Here is a 27,967-nt window from a genome sequence, read left to right as displayed (position 1 = left end):
AAGCACAAAAGCCTGGGCCTACTGTACCTTCTTTTAAGTGCTTTGGGTAGTCCCCAAGTAACTTCTTGGCCCTTGGGTCAGGTTGCAAACCCTGGTTGTTCTACTATGTGCCTGAAATTGCATCTGAACAGAAGTCCCATGCCCATAGAATAAGAGCTTCCTGGCTCTACCTGGCAGAGCACTGATCTCCACCTCCATTTTCCCATTTTACAGATGTGGGCACTGAGGTTCAGAGGCCATTCCCTGAGGTGTCTTGGCTGGTAAGCTGCAGGGCTGGGATTGTTAAACTTGAACCCTTTGCCGAGTTCTTTACTAGTTCCACTGATGATGCCCAGATCCAGTCCCAGCAGGCTCTGGCTCCATGGCCCCATGGCTTCTCCTAAGCCCCACATGAGGCATCTGTTATGTAAGGGCGAGTGGTTTGGGGTAAGTCAAGGCAGAGTAGGATGTAAACCTCCTAGTCTGTGCTTAGAACCATCACATTACTGTCTTCTCCCACAGACCAGCTTTCCCCCAATAGGACACCCATTCCTCTCCACTTTAGGGAACCAAGTCACCTCAACATCCTTCCAGGTATCCTGGAAGCCCTGGCTTACCCAGGTTGGTTGGAGGGTAAATGGGCTGAGCATAGAGGTGTCCGGTTTAGCTTAGAATGTAAGGTCTTAACTCTCTCTGTTTTACAGATGAGAGCACAAAGGCCTGTGATGACTGAGGTGGCAATCCACAGGGCTGGGACTGAAATCCAGACCTGAAATTGTTGCATCTGACACACTGCTTGCAGATCCTCACACATTGGGTCATTCTACTGCTATCCAGTAGTGGGTCGCAGAGGCCAGAGCCTCTGTCAAACTGTTCTCTCTGAGAACACCCTGCCCAGGTTTAGCTGGATCCAAAGAATGTGCCCCACCTCAATGGTGACTGGGCAAGGCAAGGCATCCTGGTGCTGTGGAAGGGCGGGTGGTCAGACAGGGGAAACACGGGCAATAAAGGACCAGTAGATTCTTTGTCCTGGGGAGATAAACAAGTCCAAAGCTCAAAGTACCCTGGGATACGTGCCACAAGTCAGGCTTGTAAATTCCAGACTCCTGGCTGCCTTTGAGAATGCTGAGGAAGAAAAAAGGGTGTGAGGGGTGGGTCCTCTAAATTCCATGCATATGAGCTGGTCCCCATGGGCTTGGGGGCCCACACAAAGCAGAGAAGGATCTTTTGTTTGCAAGGATCCCTCCCACCATGCATTTGGCCAAATCTTTAGGGAAAGGCCAAAGAGAAAAACTGAATCCAGCTTGGTTAGGGCCTTCTCTGCCTCCACTTTTGACATTTGTAAAAAAGAAATATTAAATTTTACTAGGTGATGCCCCCCTTGTTTTTTTGAGCTAGGTCTTTCATGTGGTTTGGAACTTGCCAAGTTAGGTTGGGCTGGCTGGCCAGGGAGCCCAGCATGGGGGACTTCTGGCGGATGCTATCATGCACAGGTTCTTCATGTGGGTGCTGGTGCTGGAGCTCATGTGTTCTGCACTGAGCTGTATTATATTCCCAGCCCTCTCATTCTCCCACTTAAAGACAGACTTCAGGGGTTGACCTGGGAGAATGGCTCAGTGGTAGAGAACTTGTATTAGATCTGCTCACCAATTAAAACAAACGGAAAAAACAAACAAACAAACAAACAAACAAACAAAAACACTACAACAAAACCCAGAAAAATCCACCTTCCCAGTGATGGCTTTGCAAACTGTAAGAAACAAGCAAACTGAAGGGTACAAGGCTAAAAATACCATGTTTTTGAGTCTGTTGATTTTTAAGGCTGAACAATTTTCAAAGGAAATCAAATCCCCATGTACTGAGTTGTATAACAAGTGCATCAAAATATGGCTCTCAAGGCCCCTTTGAAGTCTAAAACCAAGTGGCCTAGGGCTAATATGTGTAAGTGCGCTGTTAACAGACATTTGCTTCTCAGAGCCACCTTGGTAAGTACTTCCCTGGGCTGCAGGGGACAATTTGGGAAGCAGGGTGGGCACTGGCTGCAATTCCATTGGCCATTGGAGTGACATAAGCTTCGGCTGGGAACAGGCAAACAGCAAGTCAGGAAGCACCTGGCACCAGGCCCACCCAGTTTCAAAGTTTTCAGGATATTGACACAAATAATAGCCTGTTTCTATAGCAACCAAATCCACATGCAGATAAGAGCTGCCCTCTGGTTCTAGGCAGGGAGGGCAACAGAGTCTCCACCCTGTAGGACCTGATGTCACAGGCAGCAACGGCAGGGTAAAACTATTACCACTCACTAGGTGTCTACAACTGGCCATCTCACACACACCCGTGGATGCGGCACGGCACATCACTGTCAGCAGGGGTTGTCCACACAAATAACAAGCAAATAAGTGTTCCTACAGATCCCCATGGGAATTCATGGGAGCCTTACCCCTAGCCAAAGGAGGCAGTGTTTAGATTCTGGGACATCTTACACCAAAGTCAATGCTGTTATTGTACAAATTCCATCTCCCCCAGCAAACCTAGACAGGATAGAGGGGAACAAATGGATGGTGGCATCCCTGGGCTTCTCTGGCAAAGCCAGCATCGCACTAGACAGTATCTTGCATGGACACCTCAGGGCCTACAGCCTTACAGAGGCTAGGAGTCTAGGGCAGGCTTTCAAGGCACAGAGAAGAAAGGGCGCATCTGTCTCACCTCTTCTAAGCTCAGAGGAAAACAAATCATTCCAATATGTAGCCAGGTATAGCAGGAAAAACAACACAGAAAGCAGAGTAGGAGATGTAGCTTAGTTGGTAGAGTGCTCGTCTAGCACACACAAAGTCCAGGGTTTGCTCCTGGCATAGCATACATAAAAAAGTTCAAGGTCCTTGCTGGCTACATAGGGAGTTTCACAAGACCATGCCACATACACATACATACCACCACTAAAAATTACCCAGATTCCCTGCCTGAATCCCTGATCCCCTCATTCCCAGACTGGAGGCTTTGCGGCCTACTAGGGCCTTGCCATCACCATGGGTACTGTCAAGGGCTTTTGTAGGGCTCCTGCAATCCTTTCTCTTTGAGCTGCTTCCCTGCAGTGATTTGTGGGTAGAGCTCCCATTCTGGGGGCAAAAGTTATAGGCCCAATCTGTCTCCATATGAGCTCTGGGTCTGTAAATGTAGGGTATAAGTTGAACCCATGTTAGTTTTGTCATCTGTAAAATGTCAACTGACCACTGTAATGATTAGTAGATGGAAGGTTAAGCACATCTTGAATCATCAGCAATAATTTTTTTCTGGCAGGGACAGAGATGAGGGAGGGGCAGGTGGTGGCACTGTGTCTGAGGCAGTGGAGACAAGTGACAGGTTGTGGGAGCCCACAGAGGTTGGCTAGTGAGATCTGAGTTTGCTTTACCCAGCAGGACTGTGTAAGAGGATGACTGGACCAAGGGCCTAGGTACCAGGTGTTTGAAAGGGTCTACACTTGGCTGTATCTAGCAAGGGGGAGGTCTTTTGCCTCACCTCTTGGCATTGTTATAAAAAGCCCTTTTGAATGAATCTCTGGGCCTTTGGGTATTGATCTAGGACCTCCTGAAACTATCCTGTGTTTCTTTCTTCTTGTAGTCTAGGCCTATCTTTCTATCTGATATTTTCTTATCCCTCTCTCAAGAGTACCCTGGAAAAAGTGGGGGAAGATCTCCCACAACAGGTTGAGAACATTCCCGAGATTTCAGATTCCTGATATTAAGCAAGAGGCTTTCTTAAAACTGATACTTTCTACCTGGGTTTTATATCTAAGACGCCAAAGAAGTCATGTTGGTATCATGGCCCACATGCCCTCATGAGTCCTCTTGCCTCTGAGGCTGGCCATGTCTTGCCACCTGGCTTCTTAGGAAAAGACAGCTCTTTGCTTGCAAGAAAAACTCATGCCCATTGACAAACCACACTGATGCACTTGCAAGGAGATGGAAGGGGTCGATGAGAGGCTCAAACTACTGATAGTGAAGATTCCAAGAATGACAGGGAGCTACATATGGAGCAAACGTTTTATTTAATAAGTTATAAGATACACTTTCCAGTTGGCATTTGATTCCAGTTTGGTTTCCCTGTATATTATGCCTGTAGTCTTTCACATCTGGCTTCAACTGCTCCAGTTCCTGATAGGTGGCTTTTACCACTCACACCTCTCCAGCTGCCGTGCCTTGGTGCAGGATGCTCACTTCACCCCTGCCACATCTATGACAACATCCACAACACCTTGTTTTTGTTGTTAACATTTGCTTCAGCCATTTGACAGCCTGGTGATGCTTACCAAAGCCTTTAGTGAGACCTCAGGTGCGACTGCATGTTAGTGTCTTGGCCATTAAGGCCTCTCATGGGTCATAACAGTGGCACCTAGTGCTTCCAGCTTTTGCAGAGGGGGTCCTGCAGTAGCTCATCAGTGGTCTCTGCCATTTAGCAGAAGCCATGGACTCTTGGGGCTGTCAGTGGCCCTGCATTTGGCTATGGCTACCTGTCATCAAGACTGTTTATAAAGCATTAGGCAGGTGCAGAATTCCAAAAATGGGGTATAGAGTGTTCTGTATGCCTCTTGCACCTGAGCTGGCATTGGGATGAAGTCAAAGTAATCAGGGCCCATGACAGAGCACAGAGATGGAAGGTGATCTGGGTTAGATGTTCTTATTTGTCATCTAGTCCTGAGGGAAGTGGGTTGCAAGGGTCTTTGGCAAGTGAGGTGCAGGGCCCCCTTCCTCAATGACATTCTTGTTTGGTAAATGCTTAAGTAGACCAGGAGCTTAGGGGAGCCCATCAGGCTTGCCCAGTTCTTAGTCTGCAGTGACCTTTGAACTCAAGAGCCTTGATTTGGACAGAGTACTCTGCACTTTCTTGGTCCCAGTTTGCTTTCTTACGATGTCCTCAGGAGTCAAGTCTAGGGCACTAAAGGCACTTGGAATGGATGCGATGGTTTTGGGATGGGGTTTTGGGCCCAGCAGCAGGCTGATGACATTGTAAAAAATGAATTGCAAACTAGCAACAAAAGCAACTGGAAGGATTTCTCCATGATTGGATGCAAGTTGTTTTAAGGCACAGTGACCTGAAAGGGGCTACCAGGGATGTGTTCTTCCCCCCACTTCACAGCCAGGACGTAATCTCCCCTCTCCTTGACGACATATGTGACATTGTACTGTTGGTTGCCCACATGCTTCATGGAGACCTCTTCACAGGGGGTGGTGGGCCCATGGACCCCGATCAACAGCATGTTGGACCCTGGGGGAGGAGAAGGTTGTTACTGACCAATGAGTCAGGCCAATCAGAGAGAGGGAGGGAGGGATGTGACTAACAAAGGTAGAGAGACTAGGGATTACTGGCTGAGCTTGGATGATGATACCATAGTCCTTTGACAGTTGGCAAAGCATGGCCATTACCAGTGGAGACAGCCTGATTTGGGTTCAAATACCAGCTCTGATGACAACCCCCACCTGCTTTGGTGACCTGAGACATCTCTCTACCTAAGCTACAAACCATGAAGGCCACTAATTGCCTCTTTTTATTGGGTGTGGGGGTTCGAGACAGGATTTTTCTCTGTTGCCCTGGCTGTCTTGGAACTCGCTCTGTAGACCAGGGTGGCCTCAAACTCAGATCTGCCTGTGTGTGCTACCGTACCCAGCTTCAATAGCTGCCTCTTAAAGCTTCTGTATGTCACAGAAGTGACTGATCAAACTCTTAGCACACAGGGCTACAGAACTGCCAGCTGTTGGGTTCTTCTGAACAAACCTTAAGGACAGTACTATGATTCTCACTTGGGAAAAGAAACTGACTTCCAGGGAATTCAGTTAACCCACCCAAGGCAACTGGCTACAAAGCTTTGTGAATGAATGAAGTCGCAGCTGGATTTCCAGTCCAGGTGTGTTGAGTGCTAGAGCCAGGCAATTGACTACCAAAACCTAAGAAAATACTCACTTTTAAAGATTTACTTATTCATGCTGGGCGGTGGTGGCGCATGCCTTTAATCCCAGCACTCGGGAGGCAGAGCCAGGTGGATCTCTGTGAGTTTGAGGCCAGCCTGGATCTTATTCTATGTGCATTGGTGTTCTCTCTGCCTGTGTGTCTGTGTGCAGGTGTCAGATCCCCTGGAAATGGAGTTACAGAGACTTGTAAGCTGTCATGTGGGTGCTGGGAATTGAACCTGGGTCTTCTGGAAGAGTCATCTCTCCAGCCTAAATCAATTTTAAGCTATGGTTAAAGCAATTGTTATCAGAGAAAGGGGCTAGGTAATCAATTCAGTTTTCTCATCTGAAATGGGGACACTACCATCTTCCATTTATCTTGTGAAAGAATCAAGAGGCACAGAAAAGGAAATCAGTTAAGAATATTAAGTACAGAATGACAGAGGAAGAAACATGGTTATTTGTAAGTTCGGGAGAGAGGTGGACATTACAGAAGCTCCTACCGGGGGACACTGAAATAGATGAGGATGTCTAGTCTACACTACCCCATGCCAACCCTTCCCAGTAGACCCGTGCTGCCTACCAGCTTTGCTGCAGTCCACCAGGAAAGAACTCTTCTGGCCCACAAAAGCCTTTGAGAGCCCTGCCCCCTTGGAGGTCACCTTGCTGGCATCTGAGGATGACTTGGGGATGGCACTATAGCAGGTTTCCGTTGAGGACCTGGTCACTGACTCCACCAAGATGGATGAGGTCTCGTTGGTTGAGCCTGGGCTGACAAGACGCTGGCCTAGATCATGGGAAAGAGGGAAGTATGAATGGCTGGACCAAGGGGTGTTAAGCCAGGAGACAAGTGTATCCCTTGCAAAAGCCCTAGAAAAGCTCCAATATATATTTATGGTACAAGGGCTCAAATCTAGATCATTATGCATGCCAGGTGAGCAATCTACCACCATCTATATCCCCAGTTCTTTTTGGGTTTTGTTACCTTTTTTTCCCCTTTTTGACAGGCTCTCAATTAGCCAAAGCTGTTCTTGAATTCCTGATCTTCCAATGGGCTGGGATTCCAGGAGTACACTACTATGTCTGGCTCCCAGCCCTCGTATTATTACTTTTTAAAAGACAGGGTCTTACTATGTAGCACAGGCTGGCCTCAAACTTACAATCTGCCTGCCTCAGCTTTCTGTGGTAGATCTCAGGTATTTATCACCAAGCTATATCCTCTAAATCCTTGGGGTCTCACCCAGACAACCAGGTTAAGAAAAGGCTGACAGGATAAAGACCCAGTAGAATCCACATATTCTTGTTTCTGTGAAATACTTTATATAATGCCGTATAAATGGCTGGGAGAACAGAAGTTAATTCTAAGCACAAGAGAGGATGGCCTTCCTACTTGAGCTTTGTAATCCTTCTATAATGAGGCCACACCACTTGTGTAACAGAGAATCATGTTGCTCAGAAGGACTTAGCACAACATGTACAGTAGTTACCCAAAGTTTTATTGGTTGGTATTTATTTCAGTATTTTGAAGAAGGTAGGCTTTATAGAATTCTTTTATTATTACTATTTGTAAGGTGAAGATTAGAAATGAGGCTCCAATTATGCAAGTGTATGCCATTCAAATGTGTAAATATTTCTTCTTTTCTGCCAGAGACAGAAAACCACCTAGTAGCATTCCTTTACTTCTTTACTTCTTCACTCAAAGGATATTTTTCCAAGTCTGGAACACACTGGATTCAGACATAATATTTTTTATTTAAAAAAAGATTTATTGATTTAATGTGTATGTGCAAGTGACTGTGTGAGCTTACTTGCACCATGAGCAAGTACCTATGGAGGTCAGAGGACAGTGTTAGAATTTCTGGACTAGACAGTTGTTGTCAGCTGACATGGGTGCTGGGATCCCAGCCCAGGTCCTAGACAGGAGCAATACATGCTTTTAAACACCAAGTCACTTCTCTAGCCCCACACTATTTCCTTCCTTGAATTTTAAAACAAGTTCATTGAAGAGTATTCTTAAGAAGGCTCTCACTTTTGATTTGTCATAAAAAAGGTTACATTTCTTTATGCTGCATACTAAATAAAGAACAGAGTTACTTGTTTCCCTCTGCAGAACCCCTGGGTAATATAGCACAGGGTTGTTTTTTATACATTGTGAGAACAAATTTAAAAAATTCTCTTCTATGTGTCTCTTCAAAAAGCAATGAAAATAGCAGAAGATGGCATACTACACACACACACACACACACACACACACACACACACACACACACACACACTCATACTATACTCTACTGCATCTCTACTCATTCCACAGTATTGGAGCTGGTATTCTTGCTCTCTTTTTACCATGACAAGCTACTATTTTCAATTTATCTGCTTTAATAAATTCTGTCACCTCTCTAAATTCAACACCATTTAATACAAAAGCCCACACATTATCTATATGTATTTAGAATCTATATGTATTTAGAGAACACTTGAAATCAACTGTTCCTGACCCTCTGAGACAATGCTGAATTCATAGCTCAATCAAACTGAAGAAGGCCTTGAAGGGCAGGGTCTGCTGAGTTGGAGAACCTCACAGCTCTTGTGAAGACTGTTCCCCAAAGTGAATTTCTCTAATGTCCTGGCTTAAGAGGAAGTAATTCCTTTTTTCTTCAAGGCTCTTATTGATATCCAGAGGAAGAGTGTTTCTGCCCCAGTGCTCACAGAGCTGGGCAGTGTACCTGCTGCCCATGTACCATTTTTTTACATTCAGGATGTGGACTCAACATATCTAAAAAATCACCTGCAGTTGCTCTGGTAATTTGACAAGACCTGCTCTGCAGGGCAGAAGGATAAAACCGAAAGTGGCTCATCATTACCTGTCACCTTGGCCTTGAATGGACTGCGCACGATGTGGTTGGGCCCACCATATTTGACACCAATCAGGTAGTTTCCAGGGGCCATGGGAGTGTACATGACTTTGTACCCTTCTGGGGTTTCCTGGCAATCCATTTTGACCTTGGATGGTCCTTCAATGGTGACAGATAATGTCCCTGGGCCTGCCTGAGTGGTGTTGATGAAGAATTCTGACTGGATACCTGGGAGACAGGAAGTGTGATATATGGATGGTTTGTAGGGATAAGGGGTATTTCCTGGAGAGTGACGCATGGTGAGACACACACTTGCCCACATTAAGTGCTTGCCGTGGTAGCACAGAAAACAAGTGGCACTACTCTGAGTTCCTGGCACAGAGAAGCACAGGCTATGGAGGTGCAGCTCCCTTGCCCAGGCTAGGTCAAAAGTGTGGCTGAAATTTTGCCCACTAGCACCAATTGCCTGGATAGTACTATTGTCTCTGGAAATGTGGCTGAGAGTGAGGAATCTGAGTTGTCACTGTGAGGCTCAAGTCCTGCCCCAGGAAACAGAGCCCAGCTTTTGTTTCTAGCCCAGCTTTTGTTTCTTTCTGGGTGGATAAGGCTGAGGAAATCCAGTCTCTCCTCCCTTTCTCCTCATCCTAGACATTGTGCTGAATCCTAGGGCTAGTGTCTAGAGTTGTCAGTCCACTTATTTTGCCATGAATACTAGTAATAAGAGAAGGAACTAAGCATAAACAGCAATTCTACTGACTGAACACAACACGCAGTCATAATGTTTCTTTTTCCACATGGTGTTCAGGCCAAGGTGCATTACCAGAAAGTGGTGTGCTGCATCCAAAGTCATCTGTGCATAACTGTGTGTCTAGGCCCAAGAAGTCACTATATAGTGGTGGGGAGAGGCAGATGGGAGGGTAGATGAGAAGACTGACACACACAGATCAGCAGTCACATACACCCTACTTGCAGCCTTGAGACACCTGACCATTCAGACATTCTATCTTGCAACAAAAGAGAAGGCAAAGAGAACATCAACTATTGAACCAGCTTGGGTCCCGTTTTATCCCCTGTGCCCGTAGCCTCCTTCCAGTCCAGAGGGGCACTAGGTAGTCAAGTGCTGGGGTGTCAGAGACCAGCTTCTGTGCACTAGAAGCCCTTTAAGGGGTGCTCTAGTGCAACATTCTCTAGCAGCATTTACCTTCTGCCAGAGCCCCAGACGCCAACCCAGCTGGGAAATATTTTGGTTTAACTGCAGTTCCTGGGCCAGAGAAAGAATTATTGTTCTGGTTATCAATAAGACAAAGGAAATGTTATGGTGTGACCCCCAAACATAAGCCAGCTGTTTCTGGAAGTTCCTGAGGTTGCTGTCCCAAAGTCTTCCTCCCCCATCTCCAGCAGCTGCTGTGGAGGTGGAGGTTGTGTGGAGAAGCAGGCTAGGAGCCACAGATGGGCAGTGTGTCCAGGAAGTGGCTGCAAGATGGTGAGAACAATGTATCGAAGGTGAAGTTGAAAAGACCTGGCTGTCCTTGTAATCACTCAAGAGCCTGAATATGCAGTGTTGAAGTGGAGAAAGGGGAAATTAGGAGTTAAAGATCAAGAACTAAACTGGGTGGTGGCAGTGCAGGCCTTTACTTCCAGTACTTGGGAGGCAGAGTCAGGCAGGCCAGCCTGGTCTGCGGAGCAAGTTCCAGGACAGACTCCAAAGTATACAGAGAAAACCTGTCTCAAAAAAACAAAAAGAAAAAGTCAAGAACTACCTGGTGTTCACTTCCTCTAACAGTTGGAACAAGCCTATGAGGTAGGCAAGTGACCCACCCACCACCACTTTGCTCACCCACAGCTGGGGCTTATCAGAATTACGACTGAGATGTGATATCTAACCATTTTCTTGCTAAGAACTGGCCTAAGAGAAGACAGGAGGAGAGAAACTCACATGCAGACATACAATATGTGATGTGATATTTGTGCATGGTGATGGCCCTTCTCATTCCCATGCTGACTCTCACGGCTGCTGCAAGGAGCACCAAACTATGTGGTCCAAATCCAGGCCTTTGTCTGAAGCCTGGCCACAGACACAGGACTTCTTGCTTTCCTCTAGTCTAGACATGGCGTCCTTTACCGGCCACACAGATCCTTTGTTTATATTTGTTTTTGTTTTTTCGAGACAGGGTTTCTTTGTGTAGCCTAGGCTGTCCTGAAACTTACTCTGTAGACCAGTCTGGCCTTGAACTCACAGATATCAACCTGCCTCTGCCTCCTGAGTGCTGGGATTAAAAGCGTGAGCCACCACTGCCTGGCCTTGCAGAACCTTTTTTGAAAGTTCTCTTCATGCTACACCATCTCTGGATGGATATTTGGGGAAAGCCTGGGGCAGGCAGGCCAGGAAAACAAACAAGATGCCCTCTTTGTGCACAGAGCAATATTTATGAAGGGTGGAAGTGGGTGACCTCTGGGCCTTTTCTCTGGCTGGGAGCGTCTCTGTAAGACCAGCTCCTTGGCAGCCACACTGCCAGAGCACAGCCTGATATCTGAGCTCCAAAAGGGTGAGAAATACCAAGAGGAAGTAGTGGAAAGTGGTGACAGCAGCAGCTAGCAGGGGATCAGATGGCTCCTGGCTGGAATGGCAGGCTCTGAGGCCGCTGTGGGCAAGGCCAAGGCCTGCTGTCTGCTCTATATCCAAGGCGGGGGTGGGGTGGGGGGGGTGGGGTGGGGTGGGGGATCAGACTTCAAGACCACAGACCTGGGGCTGACCCCCTGGGTTCTATGACCTCCTAGCTGAGTGGCTCTGGAGAATGCGGGATCACTTTGTCTCACTCTCCAATCTGCAAAGTAGATCTTATCCAAGGGCAAGGTACTGGCTCAGAGTGAAGTAGGGAGTCAGGCTGGGAGTGCCAAGGGCATCTGGCAGCAGGCCAATCTACTGGCCACTCCTAACTTGGGCAGGGCTCCTCTACCACTTAGGAGACACTCACTCCAGGGCTGGGTTTGCTGTCACTGTAGCAAACCATCCTCAGTGCATGGGGAATATAATCTATTCTGTCCCAACCTGCAGCATGGCAAGGGGGCTGGAAGACCAAGGGGGCACTGAGAAACCAGGATTTTCCCAAGAAGCTCCAAGTAACAGCAAATAGAAGTGGTATCCTGTTGAGTCCACACTGTGGACTTCCTCTACAGATGCTTACAAGGACAGAGTCCTTATTAACCCTAGTGCTGATATGATAGACAGAGCTGAGGCCTATCTCAAGCTGACCACATAAGTGGCTTTTGGTTCAAATTATTTCAATCAGCAAGTAGAAAAGATCATGCAGAAAGATCTTTCTGATGCTCAGTGAAAAGGTGAGTTACCCTTTCAGTGAGGTAACTTCCACAAAATTAAAGTTGAGTTAGGAATTTGTCTGTTAAAGGAATCAACTATGTGGTCGAACTGGCCACTCAGCACCATGTCAGCCCAGGGACAGGCAGCAAGTGGGGAAGCCTCCGCAACTCGGCGACTGGCTAGTGACGTTCACACCTATAGAAGGGGGCAGAACAGATCTATAAAGTGAGGACTCCTGCACCGTCAGCCTTTTCACCTCAGGAGACAGGCTGTGGGAGAGCTCAGGCTGCTTCAGTGCTGGGAGCAGGCTGCTGTAAGCCCAGGAGCTGCACCACAATTCTGTGCAAAAAACTCCTTCAAAATTAACGACACTGGGCTGTCACCATCCTGCCCCTAAGGCTGAGGAGCTTGTTGAAGAAAGATATCTGGGCTACAATAAACAGTAATGAGGTGTAACAATACAGGCCTTGCTCTGGATTTATCCTGGTTTAAATAATGGGTTTCCAAAGTCCACCTAAGTGCACACCTGCATTTTCCCAAGGAGAGAGCACAGAAGGCCACCAGGGGCTGAAGATGTCTACCCCAGCTTTGCTCTAGAGCTTCTCGAGTAACAAGCAGAGCAGTGTTTCTTACCTGTCGTGCCCCCCTCGAGCCCAGCACCATAGGCTGACACTAGAGCAGGATTCCCTGCTTGGCCAGGCTCTCCAACACGCACTTTGAAAGGGCTCCCAACCACGTGGCTCCCATTGAACTTAACATCGATTGTGTGGATGCCGTTCTCATGCGGGATGAAGCGAACAGCATACTTATCTGGAAGGAGAAGAGACACAAGGTAAATGTGGGTGGTAAGCAGCCTGGAGTTAAGTGAGGACACAGAATTGCAAGTCAACCTGAGCTGGCCAGTGTTGAATCATTTAAAGACTCTGTTCTGCTGGGTGCCTGGAAGCCAACATACAGATTTCAAGGCCAGTTAGACTTACTTGTGTCTCCCTAATCAGTCCTTTGGGAAATGTTTTGAATCTCCAATTCAGAACATTCATCAGAACACTGAGGCCCCTGCTTCACAATCTGCTCTTTATGAAAAGCTCACTTCTCACCAGGTTTCCCTATTTGGCTCCTTGAAGGGAAAAATACAGTTCCAACTGGCATTAAGGCTCTGTAATTAAGCTCCAGACAAGCAATTGTCAGCAACAGAAACAGTCAGGCTGTTCTGTTTTGGGTCACCACATGTGTCAAGATCATCTGTCAACAGATGAGTGCCTAGACTGGCCTTGCATGCCATAGCATATGGCTTCTTCGAACCAGTTAGTCTCTGCTTCCATGAACTCCTTAAGAACCCATGGCCATCTACCCAGACTCACTTTTGTTTCTCTGGTACTCTCCACAAAGGAATGTTCTAGACAGACCTACCTACCCATATCTTTCAGCACTGCACTTCCCCAAGCATTTCCCAACTGAGTGCCCACCCTCCTTCCTTAAAGCCAAAATGTTTCAGGGGAAGTGAACCCCACCCCAATGTCCAGATGTGGTCTTTAACAGGACGGGGAAAATTCTTTCCCCAAGGTAAATCAATTCATTTCTTTAGTCATAGGAAGTGACTCAGGAATGGGCATGTGTCCAGTACACTGAGACAGGAGGAGAGGCCTGCTGGAGACTTATAGATTTCTTGCCTCTTGAGACTTCTGAAAATGAATCCTGAGAAGATGTCTCTTGACTGATATGGTATAAAAATGAAACAGCAGGTGCTGCTGTAACCATCTTGCCACAAAAAGGTCAAGAGTAAGGGAGGCTCTGATTTCAAAAAAGGAAAACAAAGCAAAGCAAACAAAGCACAACAAAAATCTTTGGAAACCTTGAGAACGCCCACTAGTGACTGTTAAAATCTACCAGACCCTGAACTGTCTGTTGTTATATGAATCATTGGGCCTCATTACTACATGTGTTGAGTTGGGTATTCTATAATTGTAATGAATAACACCCCAACTATGGCATGCCAGTAATGATCTTAGATATCACTAGGACTACAGAGGCTGCCTGGGCCAAGAAAAATTTCAATTTCTGCTGAGCTCAATGCCACGGACATCTAATTGATAAGTATTGGATTCCCGGTTACTGAGTATTTCTCAGGTGCGGGGTTAGGAGAGGGCAGCTGAGGGTGGGGTTTGCAAAGGGCAGCTCCGGGAAAGATCCTCAACACTAATAAACACCACCACCTGATTATCTGACACTCCAAGTAAGAAAGAGACCCTGATCAACTCCTGTGCACCCTCTAGCCAGGTATCCTCAGTTCTGCTAACTGTATGGGCACCTTTGTACCCACGCACCCAGAACACCACATTTGTGTGTGTGGTCTGGAGGCTGGAGGTTGACACTGGGTATCTTCTTCAGTGACTCTTCATCTCATTTTTTTGAGATAGGTTCTTTTACTGAACCTGGAGCTCACTAATGTGGTTAGACTGGCTGGCTAGCAAAAGCCTCTTGTCTCTGCTCCCCACCCCCATCCCATCACAGCTGTGTGCCTGGTGGAATCAAACTCAGGTCCCTATGCTTGTACTTTACTAAGTGAACCATCTCCCTCATCCTTACATGCTGCCTTTCAAAATTCACTCTCAAACCCTAGGGCCAAGTGGTCACCAAGTGCTAAGGATCTGTACCTTTGGGGCTGCTGTTTCATTCTGCTTTCTCAAGGGCAGTATGGGATCCCATTTTTGGGTTCCTCATGGCTTTACCCAGCATGTCCGCATAGAGGATGATTAGGACCACAGGCCTGAGTGCAGGTGTCTGAAATGGTCTGCGCTTGGCTGTGCTGGGGGGGAGGTCTTTTGCTCCACCCCTTGGCGTCTATAAATACCCTGGGGCAGAAACAGTTGGGGCCCGTTGGAAAAGGTTCCAGGCCCTCTCGAGGCTATCCTTTATTTTCTATCTGTTTATCTCTGCAAGATTCACCAAAATAAATCCTTCTATCTAAATTTCCTGCTGCTCACACTCAAGAAAACTCTGGGGAGCTGTGGGGTTGGTGGGTAAATGCCCCACAGGGCAGCAGCTCAATTTGCCAGCCAGATGTTCTAACACATTCTCTATGATGCGGCCTAATGTTAGCCAAGATATGGTCAAGGTACCCCTCTCCCAACATTTGTTTCAGAGGGAGAGAAACTTATAGCTGTTAAAGGGCCCTAGCAGGCCTGGCCCTTCCTCCTTCCCTCTCCCTTGTAAATCATAGATTACATCCCTAAAGCTAGCTATCAAGATCTACTACCTTATTGGGACACTTTATGTCAGACTCATTCGTGAGGATGAGTACCAAAGTCCAGCAATCAAAAGCCTGCTTTTTAGCCGGGCGGTGATGGCGCACGCCTTTAATTCCAGCACTCGGAGGCAGAGCCAGGCGGATCTGTGAGTTCAAGGCCAGCCTGGGCTGCCAAGTGAGCTCCAGGAAAGGCGCAAAGCTACACAGAGAAACCCTGTCTCAAAAAAACAAAAAACAAACAAACAAACAAAAAGCCTACTTTTGCTCACCTAATTAACATGCACAATCAAAATATACCACCATATCTTACCCCATTCTAACATAGATCTTCCCTTTTTTTCTTTTCTTAAAAATTATACCTACAAGGTCATTTGCTATAGTTTTTCTGCCTAAGTCAGAAAGCAGCCACTTTATCTTTTCTTCCCCACTTAATAAAGGATCTCTCTGTGAAAACGGGCGTGTGGGTGTGGTTTGTGTGTGATCCAGGAGGGAGCCCTGTGTGGGGTGGGGTCCTTCAGCTGTTCACTTATGCTCTAGATTTCCATCCTCATTGGATGCAGGTGAGCACACAGCAAATGCCCAACAGCAGTAGCTATCATCAAAGACCATGTTGAATGAAGCCCTCCTGACCTTGCGAAAGCAAAGAGCGTCTTGAGTCTACTCACATCCCTACCATCTGCTTCTTGGTTTTCCTATGGCATCACTTAAGGGTGTCTCCAATCTGCAGGTTTTTACCTCATTCTGACTAATTTTGGCTAGAACTAATTCCCCCCCCCCCTTTTTTTTGTTTTAACCATTTATTTATTATGTATACAGTGCTCTGCCTGCATGTATGCCTGCAGGCCAGAAGAGGGCACCAGATCTCATTGAAGATGGTTGTGAGTCACCAAGAGGTTACTGGGAATTGAACTCAGGATCTCCAGAAGAGCAGCCAGTGCTCTTAACCTCTGAGCCATCTCTCCAACCACTGCTTTTTTTTTTTTTTTTTTTAAAACTGCTTTTTGTTTGTTTTTATTTTTGTTTTGAGATAGAGCCTTACTATGTAGCCCTGGCTGGCCTTGAACTTGAAGTTTTCTTGCTTCAGATTTTCAAATATTAAGAATATAGGTACATACTAACATGAGTAGTATTTTGAGGGTAGAATTGTATATTAACTAGCTTTACCTTCCTGCCAAATCTCTAACATATAATAAATGTTCATTGACAAAATAGCCTCTTTAAAGTTGATTGACATCAGAGAGCCCCATAAATCTGAGGTATCAAGCCCTAGGGACCTATATTCTCTTGGAGTAAGACAAAATATCCTTTCTTATGCCATAAAGTCAACAATACAATAAAACTGTATGGTTTTGCTAAAATACAATTAAAATTGTGATTGTCATGTAAAGGGAATCTGATAAAAGTAACAGAAAATAAAGGAGAACTTGTTTAAAGAAAGGAGAGAAGAAGGGCACTAATGTCACAAGACAAGAGTCTGTATTCCTGGCAATGTGTCCACCCTATTTTATGAATGAGGTCTAGCAGCATCAGAAAGGATCTGAAGGCTCTGGCAGTTTGATGGCTGGAGAGTCCTGCCCCAGGAGGCACAGTGGTAGGAAGTTCTGCCGGAAACACTGATGTTGAGACCCCCATGCCAGCCCTGATGCTTACCTGGCTCTAGTTCAGACACGTGGCATTCTTCCACCGCTCCTGAGGGACTATGCACCTTTGCATCAATCTTTCCTTTTGCACCATTCAACCTTATAGCAAAGGATGCTGGCTGGTTAACTTTTAATCCTGATTCCTGAGAATTTAATAAATAAATTAATAAATGGCAACTGGTTCCTGCTCAGAAGCACACACACTGACCCAAGGTAGGACTCCAGGAGGGAATTCTCATGTTGTAGGCTCAGAATACTCTCCCAAACACTTGGCAATGAAACTGGGCTGCTGATGCTTCTACATTTCTACTAGTAAACAGAAGCACACACTGCATGCTTATACTAAAAACATTCAGGGTGGGAGAGATGGTTCTGAGATTGGAGACTTGAGACACTCCAGTCCAAAACACTCAGGTCTTTCCTGCTAAGTCGTCACCCCCCTCCCCCCCAACATCATCAGATTCCTTTTTAGGAGGAGACTGGAAACAGGTTTCATGACATGAGCCAAACAAATACTATGTTTGCTTTTTTTGTTATTATTTTTTAAGTCAAGGGCAGGAATGGGCAGCACTTTTGATACATGTATAAAGGGCTACATGTATAAATTAGGCTGCACTTTGAGTAACTACTTTTTCTTAGTAATAAAACAAAGTTGTTAAATCTGAGTCTCAATTTCCTTGCTTGTAAAATGCACAAACTAACTGCTCCTATTTCAGGGAACTATTATGAAGAGCACATGGAATTATGATAAAGACTCAGGCCAGGGCCTGGCCCATACATGAGAAGACTCCAACAATGTCAGCACATTGTTAAATATGTATTTAGAAGTTGCCTCTGCTCCACAAAAATGCAAATCCAAAATGTGTGGCCTTTGTTCTTTCCTGGGTCAGCTTCACTTTCATCCTGTCTTAGAAAGTATACATTCTTGGAAGAATGGCTTAAGCACTAGGTACTTAAAACAAAGCAACATTTTTTTTTATTATGATTGGCCCATGCTATCCAGGAAAGGTTTTTATATGCTCCAGTTTTGGCTTGAACTTGCTAGAACAGCCAGTCATTCCTCAGATGCAGTAGGACTCACACTTAGTATGTAAAGGAGTCATCCAGAACACAATTAAATGAAGATTCTGACAATGTTTCAAGAAATACCATGAGGAGGTTGAACACTGGTCTGAGCAGGCCCTAACAACACTATGTCCCATGGGTTAGTCCCTACCCTCAAGCCAAAACACATCAACTTAAAGCACTTTAAATTATATGACAAAAATTCAGTTTCTCTAGCATCTTAATTCAGCAGCCACATGTGGCGAGTGACTATTAAACTACACTATGGAGATGTGGAGTATGCAGAGTGTTCTATGAACTCTGCTGTCTGGAGGTTATAGCCTAGGGAGAGCAGACATAATACAAACTTAAGCATTCTTTAATTTCCAGATCACCCCTACACTCTCTCCTTCCCACACAGTGCCAGCCAACTCCACTTTTCTACAAAGTCTAAAACGCCAGATAAAACAAAACATGTTTCTCACGTCTAACCAGTACCAGATGTTGTTCAGGCCTCCGCTGAGGCCCTGATAAATAATTTACATATCCCTCGGCATGGAGTGACTACATACTTACTGAAATACTTTGAGCAAACTGTGACAGGAAGGCTTAGAAGAAGTTTGCAGGAGAGGACCGCTCAGAACCAGCTTTTGAGAAGTCGTCTTTGTTACCTGAGTCTGTTGCCACTTAATCCTCAAGAGGGAGATAAATGCCTCTGAAGCTCTGAAAAGAGATCTTCAAGATGCAGCAGGGCAGCTCTCTGCCCTCAACAAATGCTGTGTTTATCTCCCTCTATAGGTTTTAGTTAAGTTGGCCACAAAAGAAACTCCTGTTAAGAAGCCTTTAAATGAAACACAAGAAAGACATCTACACCACAGCGACCAGTTAGGACCTCTGGGGCTCTCCATTTGAGACCTCATTCATCAATCTGTAGACTGGGATTCTGGTGTGGCTTCTATCTGGGTCTCTAACTAGCAGTAGTCCAAGTTTCTCAGCCAGCATAAGATTGGAATCTCTCTTGAATGTAAATCAAAAGTGCAACTAGTTGCTCTATGACACATTCCAAATGCAAGATTGGATTTTAACCAATTCTAAAAATACTTATTTTTAAGAACTGGGATAACTAAAGCTATTTAGAAACCCCATTAACTAAAACTAAATTTGGGTATTCTGGTGTTACTCTACAACCTACTTGCTTCTCTTAATTCAAACAAGTTCAGTGTCTTGAGCTCCAGTGATTCTCAATTTGGCCCTGGTAATAATGTAACCTTGTGTGTGTGTGTGTGTGTGTGTGTGTGTGTGTGTGTGTCTGTTAGCATGTACACCTGCTACCATTCTAGTAGACTGGACACTCAGGTATCTCCACATTAGTGGTGGTGAGACTGAAGCGAAGTGCAGTCACAATCACAGGGGAGCAGGATTTTGGGGACAGAGATCTCACTCTGCCACCTCATACTAGGTGGTTCCTCACTAGAATCACTCTGTACCATCTTTAAAATTAGGTCAAAGCCGGGCGGTGGTGGCGCACGCCTTTAATCCCAGCACTCGGGAGGCAGAGCCAGGCGGATCTCTGTGAGTTCGAGGCCAGCCTGGGCTACCAAGTGAGCTCCAGGAAAGGCGCAAAGCTACGCAGAGAAACCCTGTCTCGAAAAACCAAAAACCAAAAAAAAAAAAAAAAATTAGGTCAAGAGAAGCTGCCTATCAGGGTGCTGCAAGGCTTTACTGAGGTAACACTGAGAAAGTTCTCAGCATAGTTCCTCATACACTTATCATAAACAAAGCACCCTAATTTAAAAAAAAAATGCAGTTAACGTTAGGAAAGGAAGCCAACAATCATTATAGCTAAAAATCACTAGACTGTGAACATTATCTGTTCTGTTCTGAAAGCCCTCCTGCTCCCTTAACCAATGATTCACAGGCTTCCTTTGTTTCTCTTGAATAAATATTTATAAGCAAACTTGTCCCTGAGTGGTAAGGTGTATTGTTCACCAAGTCTGTTTGTGCTTGCTCAAACTGTCTTTTGTCCTGAGGGCATAAGGAGGCGACCCTGCCACAGGACTACTACCATATGACTGGCAACATCTGGGTGCCAACTGTCAATAAGGGTTTAGACCCCAACAGAGGGTTAAAGTGGCCTCAGGAGTCCCGGAGCCTCACTGGTCAGCCTGTGGCCAAGGAGATGGATGCTTCCTTGCGTCTCACCTGAAGGCTCATAACAGTGAGGCAGCGGGCGTCGTCTGAGGGTGCGATGATGGGTACCAGGTAGGGGCTGTCGGGGATGTGCTCATCGTTGAACTTGATAGACACCTCGTAGTTACCTGTTGGGATAGGAAAGCCCCACCATTTCAGAAAGGTATTTCTATAGTGGCCACTGGCTTAAGCTGGGCTCAAATGTCTTCAGAGACTAGCACTCCTGAGGGTACAGTTGACTGGCTGATAGAGGGTCACCTGGCTAACACTGAGACAGTAGGATTTTTTTAGTTGGGTAAGGTCAGAGATTCTTGACCAGAGTCCACAGGGTCGGCTGTATATAAGATCTCAGAGACCCAGGAGCTTGAATAGGAAAAGCAGCTGCATCCATATTTTCACTAATCTCTAACTGAAAGGATTTGTCATCAGAAATAAAAACTAGAAAACACAGTACACGAGAAGCACCTGTGCCCATTATCGCCAATATTATACATTATACATCAAGATGTTTTCATTCCATTTTAAGCATTATAGCTATCTTGACATTATCACTTACACTCATCACTACTATGCAGTTAAGATCAATGTACATTCACCAAATATTATAATTTAGCATATTTATTAAGTCATGTAGATTTCACTACTATGTATTTGATAACTATATTTTAATATAGTTTTATTTATTTGAGACAAGGTTCACTTTGCAGCCCAAGTCAGCCTGGAGCTCACTATATAAGATTCTGGCTGGTTTCACAGTCCTGGCAATCATTTTACCTCAGTCTTCCAGGTGGCACAGGCCGCCACACCTGGGCCCCACAACAGTTAAATAGAATTGATTTCTTTTATGATTTGATGTACTTTATGTTGTGTATGCCAAAAAACTATCTTGAGGACAGGTTTTATCAGATGTCCAAAGGGTCTCAGGCACACAAAAAGTGACAAAGCCTGGGTTCTCAGATGTCAAGGCCACTCTCTTAGAGTAGCCAGGTCCCCTGCAGGCAGAATGGCTGGCTGACTGGTAGACAGAATGAAGCATTTGAAAGAAGCAAGCATGGGCGGTGGTGGCGCATGCCTTTAATCCCAGCACTTGGGAGGCAGAGCCAGGCGGATCTCTGTGAGTTCGAGGCCAGCCTGGGCTACCAAGTGAGTTCCAGGAAAGGTACAAAGCTACACAGAGAAACCCTGTCTCGAAAAACCAAATAAATAAATAAATAAATAAATAAATAAATAAATAAATAAATAAAAATTAGGGAAATGAAAGAAGCAAGCAGAGACCACCAGTAAGACAAGAAATGATAAGAACAAGGATCCTCCTCTCTTGGAGTCCTGTTTTCTACATTTGAAGTTCTAGAAGGCTCTCCCATGTGCCCCCACATGCAAATGCCTGTTGACCTAACTTGATAAATTTATGATCCTGGCAACTAAACCATCTCCAAGCAAGAAAAACATCCTAAGTCAACCCTTGAGTACATACCAGGTTCTTGGGCAATATAAGACACACCACATGACCCATTTTTATGGTCATCAAATGTAATCTCGGCCTTGCTAGGGCCCTCCACAGCAATGGAGAGGCCTCCAGCACCTGCTTCCCGGGTCCAGATGCTGAACTCGGCTGAGAGCAAAGAAACACCCGGTTAGTGAGAGAGCATGATAGCCCCTGCCCCTCTTCTAGCTCAGCCAGCAGCACAGGTCCAGACTCCTGCCAGCACTTTCCTTCTGCCCTAGCCCCAAGCAGGTCCAAGGCAAAGGCCACCATTGCAGTTTCTGAAGCACCCCCAACAATCATGAAGTTCATGTGGAATGTGGCAGCAGGGAATACACTCAAACCAAACCAAACCAGAAGAGGATGAGTGTTCAGATTCCCCCATACTTCTTCCCACAGCAGCCATGGCAGGAGGGGACCCCACAAATTAGTTTTGCAGCATTCTAGTGTGTTGCACAGAACACCAGTTCTTAAGAAATGCACTGGAAATAGTTACTGCTCTCCTCTTAAGAGACTTAATGTACACTAACGTTAGACTCAGGAAAATCTGTCTAAGCCCATCTGGCTTTGTGTAGGTGAGCAATTCCTAATCTTAGCTTTAAAAGCTAAGGAATGTCCCTTATAGCCACCCACTGGCATTAATCTCTTTAGAGCAATGGATACAGTGTAAACTTACTTGTTGCTAGTTAAGACCTTTCTCAAATTCTTACCTGGGATGCCTGCTTCTCCCCTCTCCAGGCCAGGGCCTCCTGCTCGAACCTTGTGGGCACCCCCTTCACCAAGGGGCCCCACGGTGAACTGGAAGGGGCTTCCTGTTACATGCTGTCCATGGTACTTCACACTGACTGTGTGAACGCCCATCTCCTGGGGCACAAATCGGACACAGTGGGAGTTCTTCCCCACAGGCACAATCTCTGCCTCGGTGACATGGCCAGAGGGGCTGGTGACGTGGGCAGACATGTCACTGCTGTTGATTTCTGAGAGTAGAAATTTGGGAGAAGAGAGTTAGGGCAATGGCCTGGGGCCAGGCAGAGCACAGAGGGCAAGCAGAGAAGGGTGAGGCAGGTACAGCCCAGAGGTGTGAGGTGCTTGGACTCCCTTTTGGGCTAGAGGCCTGCCCTCCTGTGGCCAGCATGAAGGGCAGGCCCTACCAGCACTGATAGCCTTCTAGGGACATTAAAGCTTCCTGTCCCATTAGATATGTCAACAGCTTTCCTGGCTGGAGCCCAGTTACCTCTACATGGCAACTTCAAACTAGGACCTATGCTGGAAGGTACAGTATATAATAAAACCCATGTGTTTCTATGAAAAAGTGATGTGCCATCTGTCATGCATAGACAAGTTCTTCTCTATAGAGAGAAGGTAGAAAACACAACAGCCTTCCTATCTCTCTCTCTCTTACAGTTTAAAGAATGTATGTATTGTGTATATATGTATGTATATGAGCACATGTGCCATAGTATACATGTAGAAGTCAGAGGACAACTTGCAGTTGTTTCTTTCCTTCCAACATGTGGGCCCAGGGAATCCAACTTAGGTCATCAGGCTTAGGAGCAGGTACCCTTGGCCACTGGGCCATCTGACTGGCCCAAAGAGTCTTCATCTCTTATTGTCAAGCTTCGGTGCTTCTTCCAGGCAGCAAGGTCATATGCATCCAAAGACAAAGTGAACACATGCCAGTCTCAATGGCAAAGGAAGAACCATGCTTGAGCAAAGCTGTCAGCAAACAGAGGTCAAGAGGCCACACTCTCAGAAAAGCAATGCCTTGGGTTATAAGCACCAGGAAGCAATCATGTCTGTTATAAGCTGCTCACGTCACATAGACAACTGTGCCTGCACTGGCACAGAGGAGACAAGCGGGTGGCACTGGATGTTGCCATCACCTACAGCCCAAATAAAACTGCACCGTGTAGCAGTTCATGATTCTGTATCCTATGGACAGAGAAAGGAAGAGAGGTTGAGGAGTGGTCATGCCATGCTATGGACCCAATATCCGTGCCTCTGCCAAATTCCTCTGGCAAACTCTACCCCACAGAATAATGGCTCTAGAGAGGCACATGGGAGAAAACCCAGATACAATGGGCTAAGTGGAGTCCTCATGATGACTTAGTGCCATTAGGTGGGTCCCCAGCAAGCTCTTCTCCCTCCTTTCACCACATGAGCATACAAGTTGGCCATCTGCAACCCAGAAAAAGGAATCTACTCATGCTAGTTCAATTTGAGGCACAGCTTCTAGAGCTGGGAGAAGTGAATGTCTATTAGTTGTCAAGATATGCTACTTTGTGACTAAGATACCCAGTGTGGCCTGGGTCCCCAGGAACAAATGAACTCTCTCCACTCTAACAGATGAGAGAGGACTGAGTGGATAATGAGGGAGAGTGTCTCCTGCAGACTCCTTTGCTATCAAGTAACTGAAAAGAATGACCAAGAGCCAGAAGAGGCTTAACACAGATGTCCACACTGCTCAGAAACCAGTATTCAAGTGAGAGCCCACAAAGAGAAGACAATGGGTAATTTGCAAAATGAAAAGTGGAGAGCAAAGCAAAGTCCACATCATAAGTAATCTTAAGAGGCAAGACTAAAATGGTGATACCAGAGTTTCCCAGCAGAATGAAATGAGAGTGCCTCCTGCTGGTGCATTATGGGGAGAAACAGGATCCAATACATTTCTGGAGGACAGTTTACCAAAGCGTGGCCATGTCCAAATGCACTGGCCAGCAACCCCTGTCCTGGCCACCCATCTTCCTCCATCTTGAAGCACATGAACTGTGTGCCATCACATTCAAATAACAGTTTAAAAAAGTGATCTTAGCCGGGCGGTGGTGGCGCACGCCTTTCATCCCAGCACTCGGGAGGCAGAGGCAGGTGGATCTCTGTGAGTTCGAGGCCAGCCTGGTCTACCAAGTGAGTTCCAGGAAAGGCGCAAAGCTACACAAAGAAACCCTGTCTCGAAAAACCAAAAAAAAAAAAAAAAAAAAAGTGATCTTGACTATAGTAAAGAGATGTTAACTATATTTACACTGGACTATGATGTTGTACATGTATAAGAACCCACTGACTACAGCTAAGAAGGGAGGGAAAAGAGAATGTGAAGTGCTGGGAAAGAGCCTCCTTCCTCCTAAGATCAGACATGTGCATCTTGTGCATGTGTATATGTTTTCAGGTGCATATGAGTGGATGCATACATTCGTGTGTGTGTGTGTGAGCACATAGGCCAGAGGATAGTCTTGTTCTGTAGGAGCCATCCACCTTGTTTTTTAAGACCTTCTGTCTCTACATCCCCAGTGCTGGGATTACATACACAGGCACCATCACACCTGGTGTTTCTTTTTTTTCAAATATAAGTTCTGGAGATAGAACTCAAGTCCTCATACTTGTGCAGCAAAGACTTTACCAATGTAGCTATCTCCCCTACCTTTCCCTTCGCCATAGTTTGTGCAACTCCACAGGCCCTGCCAGTTTGTGGGTAGAGGAGTCTTGATGCTTTCACTGACACAGGGATTCTCTGTACACAAAGACCCCAGCCACATTTTAGCTAGGCTGTTGGCCTGCTTACAGTGCATGCAGCCTCTGAGAAAAACAATTTACCATGAAGCAGCTCAATGGGGCCCACCCAGCTTTGTAGCAAAGGTCTAGTTCTCATGTTAAGGATAAAAAAGATGAATTGCAGCTAGGTTCCACCTCCTAAATACTTCCAGATATTGGCATCAGTAGGATCATGTTTCTCACTGACATTATTTTCATTGGCAAAGAGTAAATCTAAAAGCAGATCTATGTTCGTTCCCCTTAGGCAATGCAACAAAACTATTTTCATTTGGAAGGAAAAAGGTAAGAGGTGAGCACATTTTTCCTAAATGAGCCTCTGTGAAAAATAAAATGCCCATTATGGTGTCCTTAGCTTGTAGCCCTAGTATGGGAGAGGCTGAAGCAGGACAACCACAAGTTTGAAGCCACTCTGTGCTACATATTGAGACTTTTTTTTTAAACTAAGAAAAATTGTAAAATGAAAATGTTCCCAGTGCAAAGGTGGACAGTGTGCTCTAGGCCATGCCCATATTTGGTCCCAAGGTGCTGGCTGCTGCCCTGTCCCACTAGCTCCCCACACTCACCCGGGATCTTCAGGTTCAGGTCACAGATACTGCCAACTGTGGCCACAGATGGAGCCCGGCTGGTCCGAGTGATGCTCTCTTTGACTCTTCCCTCACCACTGATCTTCACAGTGAATGGACTTCCTGCAAGACCAAGAAGGCCCCTGTGAGCAGCCTTGACAGAGGCATGGATGGCATTTACTAAAAACCTAAGTATTACAGAGGGAAGGCAGAGGGGTCTCATACCAGGCACATGTTCATCAGCAAATTTGGTGGAGACGATATAGACCCCAGGCACAGTGGGGAAGTAGGACACCTTGCAGGTACCATCCTCTAGGTCCTCTGTCTGGATGTCCACTTTGCTGGGTCCTTCTACTGCCAAGGATATGCCACCATAACCTGCAACACAGCAGCTTGTTCTAAAACAACTCCTGAGAGAGGAGTGTGATGAATGCAGAAGGGATACCTAACCCTTGATATTGGAATAATTTCCAAACAGCAAAAAGTATCCAGCTTGGTGAGCTGGAGGCAATGGGGCAAGCTAAAGGCTCTAGCAGGATAATCTGCTGACCATGGCTTTAAGACAACTCCTTCCTTGAAGGTATCTACCAATGTCTCATTTGAACATGTGTCCTGAGCAACTATATGCTCCTCAATAAATGCCTGTACTGTCTCAAGGGGTTATCCTGAGTTTTCAAACCACAAACAGCTCCATCAACCATGTCAGCAGACCCCAAAAGTTCAACAGCATGAAATCTCAACAGTGAGCACTGAGTAGCACAGAGATTTTTCAATCTCTGTTCTGGGATTCTAACTTTGTCTAGAGCTCACCAATGTGGCTGCGACTGCCTCTGCCACTCAAGAAGACAGAGGAAGACACTGGGATGTGTAGGGCTTGAGAGGCAAACCTAACTCAAAGCAGCTCCAAGAGAGATGAGGGGAGTGGTATGCCTTATTTTGCCCAAAGCACTGCTCAACTAATCCAACATACTCTGCTTAGAAGGAGACCAGGAGACCCTGGGAACTGAGAAAATGATATAGTACACATAATAGAACAGGGACCTATGAGACCTTTTGGATCTGGGTTTGGATCTTAGAAGCAGATGGGGTTATAATCCCCAGTGTCTCAGTTTTTTTCTTGTGATTCAGGTAGAATCACTCAAATCTCAGAGGCTGAAGGTTTAGAGATAAAGAGTTGGCAGTACAGAAAATGAACCAGTTGTCACAAGCTCCAGGCATTTCCCATGAAACTACTTCACAGACCTGCATCTCTTGTGTCCACGATGAAGTCAGACATCTCAAAAGTTCGGCCTTCTGACAGGCCTCGGCCATAGACTTTGGCACGGCGCGCATCACCAATTTCAGACTGGACCACCATAATGGATACAGGGCTGTTGGCCACGTGGTTGCCATTCTTCTTGATGCTGACTAGATGTTCACCTACCTCTCGTGGGATGAAAGAAATACCTGAACCAGAACACAGGTGGAGGTTTGTAAGTGGAGGTGGAGAAAGGATGAAGGAGAAGTTGGGGAGGAGAACGGTTACAACAGAATGTATTCATGGTTAACTGGACTGGATATAGAATAATCCAGGAGAAAGACCCTACGTGTGTCTGTTGAGGACATTTCTTGATTAGGTTAACTCAGGTGGGAAGAGCCAACCTCAAAGTTGGCAGCAGACCCATGGGCTGGGTTCTGGATTGTATAAAGTAAGTCAAACCGAGAACCAGTGTTCATCTGTCTCTGCTTCCTGACTGCAGATGCCACTCATGGAGGTCTGAAATAAAATGGCCTCCAAAGGGAGTGGCACTATTAGGAGGTGTGGCCTTGGAGTAGGTATGGTCTTGGAGAAAGTGTGTCACTGTGGAGGCAGGCTCAAGCCACACCCAGTATCTCAGACCAATTCCTTTTCCTGTGAATCAAGATGTAAGAACTCTTAGCTTCTTCTCCAGCACCATATCTGCCTGCATGCTGCCTTGCTTCCTGCCATGTTGATAATAGACTAAACTTCTGAACTGTAAGTGAGCCACCACAATTAAATGTTTTCCTTTATAAGAGTTGCTGTGGTCATGGTGTCTCTTTATAGTAATAGAGACCCTAACAAAGATACCATGTGACAAGCTGTTTTGCTCTGTCACCTTTCATAACCCTACCATGATGGACTGTACCATTGAACCCTA

The 27,967-nt window shown here is 45.9% G+C and overlaps 1 protein-coding gene across 5 annotated transcripts in view; it reads right to left on the bottom strand.

Annotated features, from left to right (window-relative positions):
- Window positions 1-4,001: 4,001 nt before the first annotated feature.
- Flnb (filamin B) overlaps window positions 4,002-27,967 on the bottom strand; it is a 153,044-nt gene continuing 129,078 nt past the window's right edge. For 3 of the 5 annotated variants that reach the window (XM_028853819.2, XM_037208638.1, XM_028853820.2), the window contains 11 exons: window positions 27,051-27,254; window positions 26,034-26,186; window positions 25,809-25,931; window positions 22,410-22,676; window positions 21,691-21,828; window positions 20,229-20,344; window positions 16,993-17,125; window positions 12,729-12,905; window positions 8,786-9,004; window positions 6,505-6,708; window positions 4,002-5,241 (listed from right to left, as the gene is read on the bottom strand). In XM_028853819.2, coding sequence (XP_028709652.1) covers window positions 5,054-5,241; window positions 6,505-6,708; window positions 8,786-9,004; window positions 12,729-12,905; window positions 16,993-17,125; window positions 20,229-20,344; window positions 21,691-21,828; window positions 22,410-22,676; window positions 25,809-25,931; window positions 26,034-26,186; window positions 27,051-27,254 — 1,922 coding nt within the window. In that variant the 3' untranslated portion in view covers window positions 4,002-5,053. Of the gene's footprint in view, window positions 5,242-6,504; window positions 6,709-8,785; window positions 9,005-12,728; window positions 12,906-16,992; window positions 17,126-20,228; window positions 20,345-21,690; window positions 21,829-22,409; window positions 22,677-23,177; window positions 23,632-25,808; window positions 25,932-26,033; window positions 26,187-27,050; window positions 27,255-27,967 lie in introns of those variants that run through there. The other 2 variants (XM_037208639.1, XM_028853821.2) reach the window with 2 other exon arrangements.

Source organism: Peromyscus leucopus, chromosome 9, assembly GCF_004664715.2.
Source record: "Peromyscus leucopus breed LL Stock chromosome 9, UCI_PerLeu_2.1, whole genome shotgun sequence".
Taxonomy (NCBI): Eukaryota; Metazoa; Chordata; class Mammalia; order Rodentia; family Cricetidae; genus Peromyscus; species Peromyscus leucopus.
The sequence above is the reverse complement of the archived record's forward strand: the minus strand, read 5'-3'. Positions and strand labels throughout refer to the sequence as shown.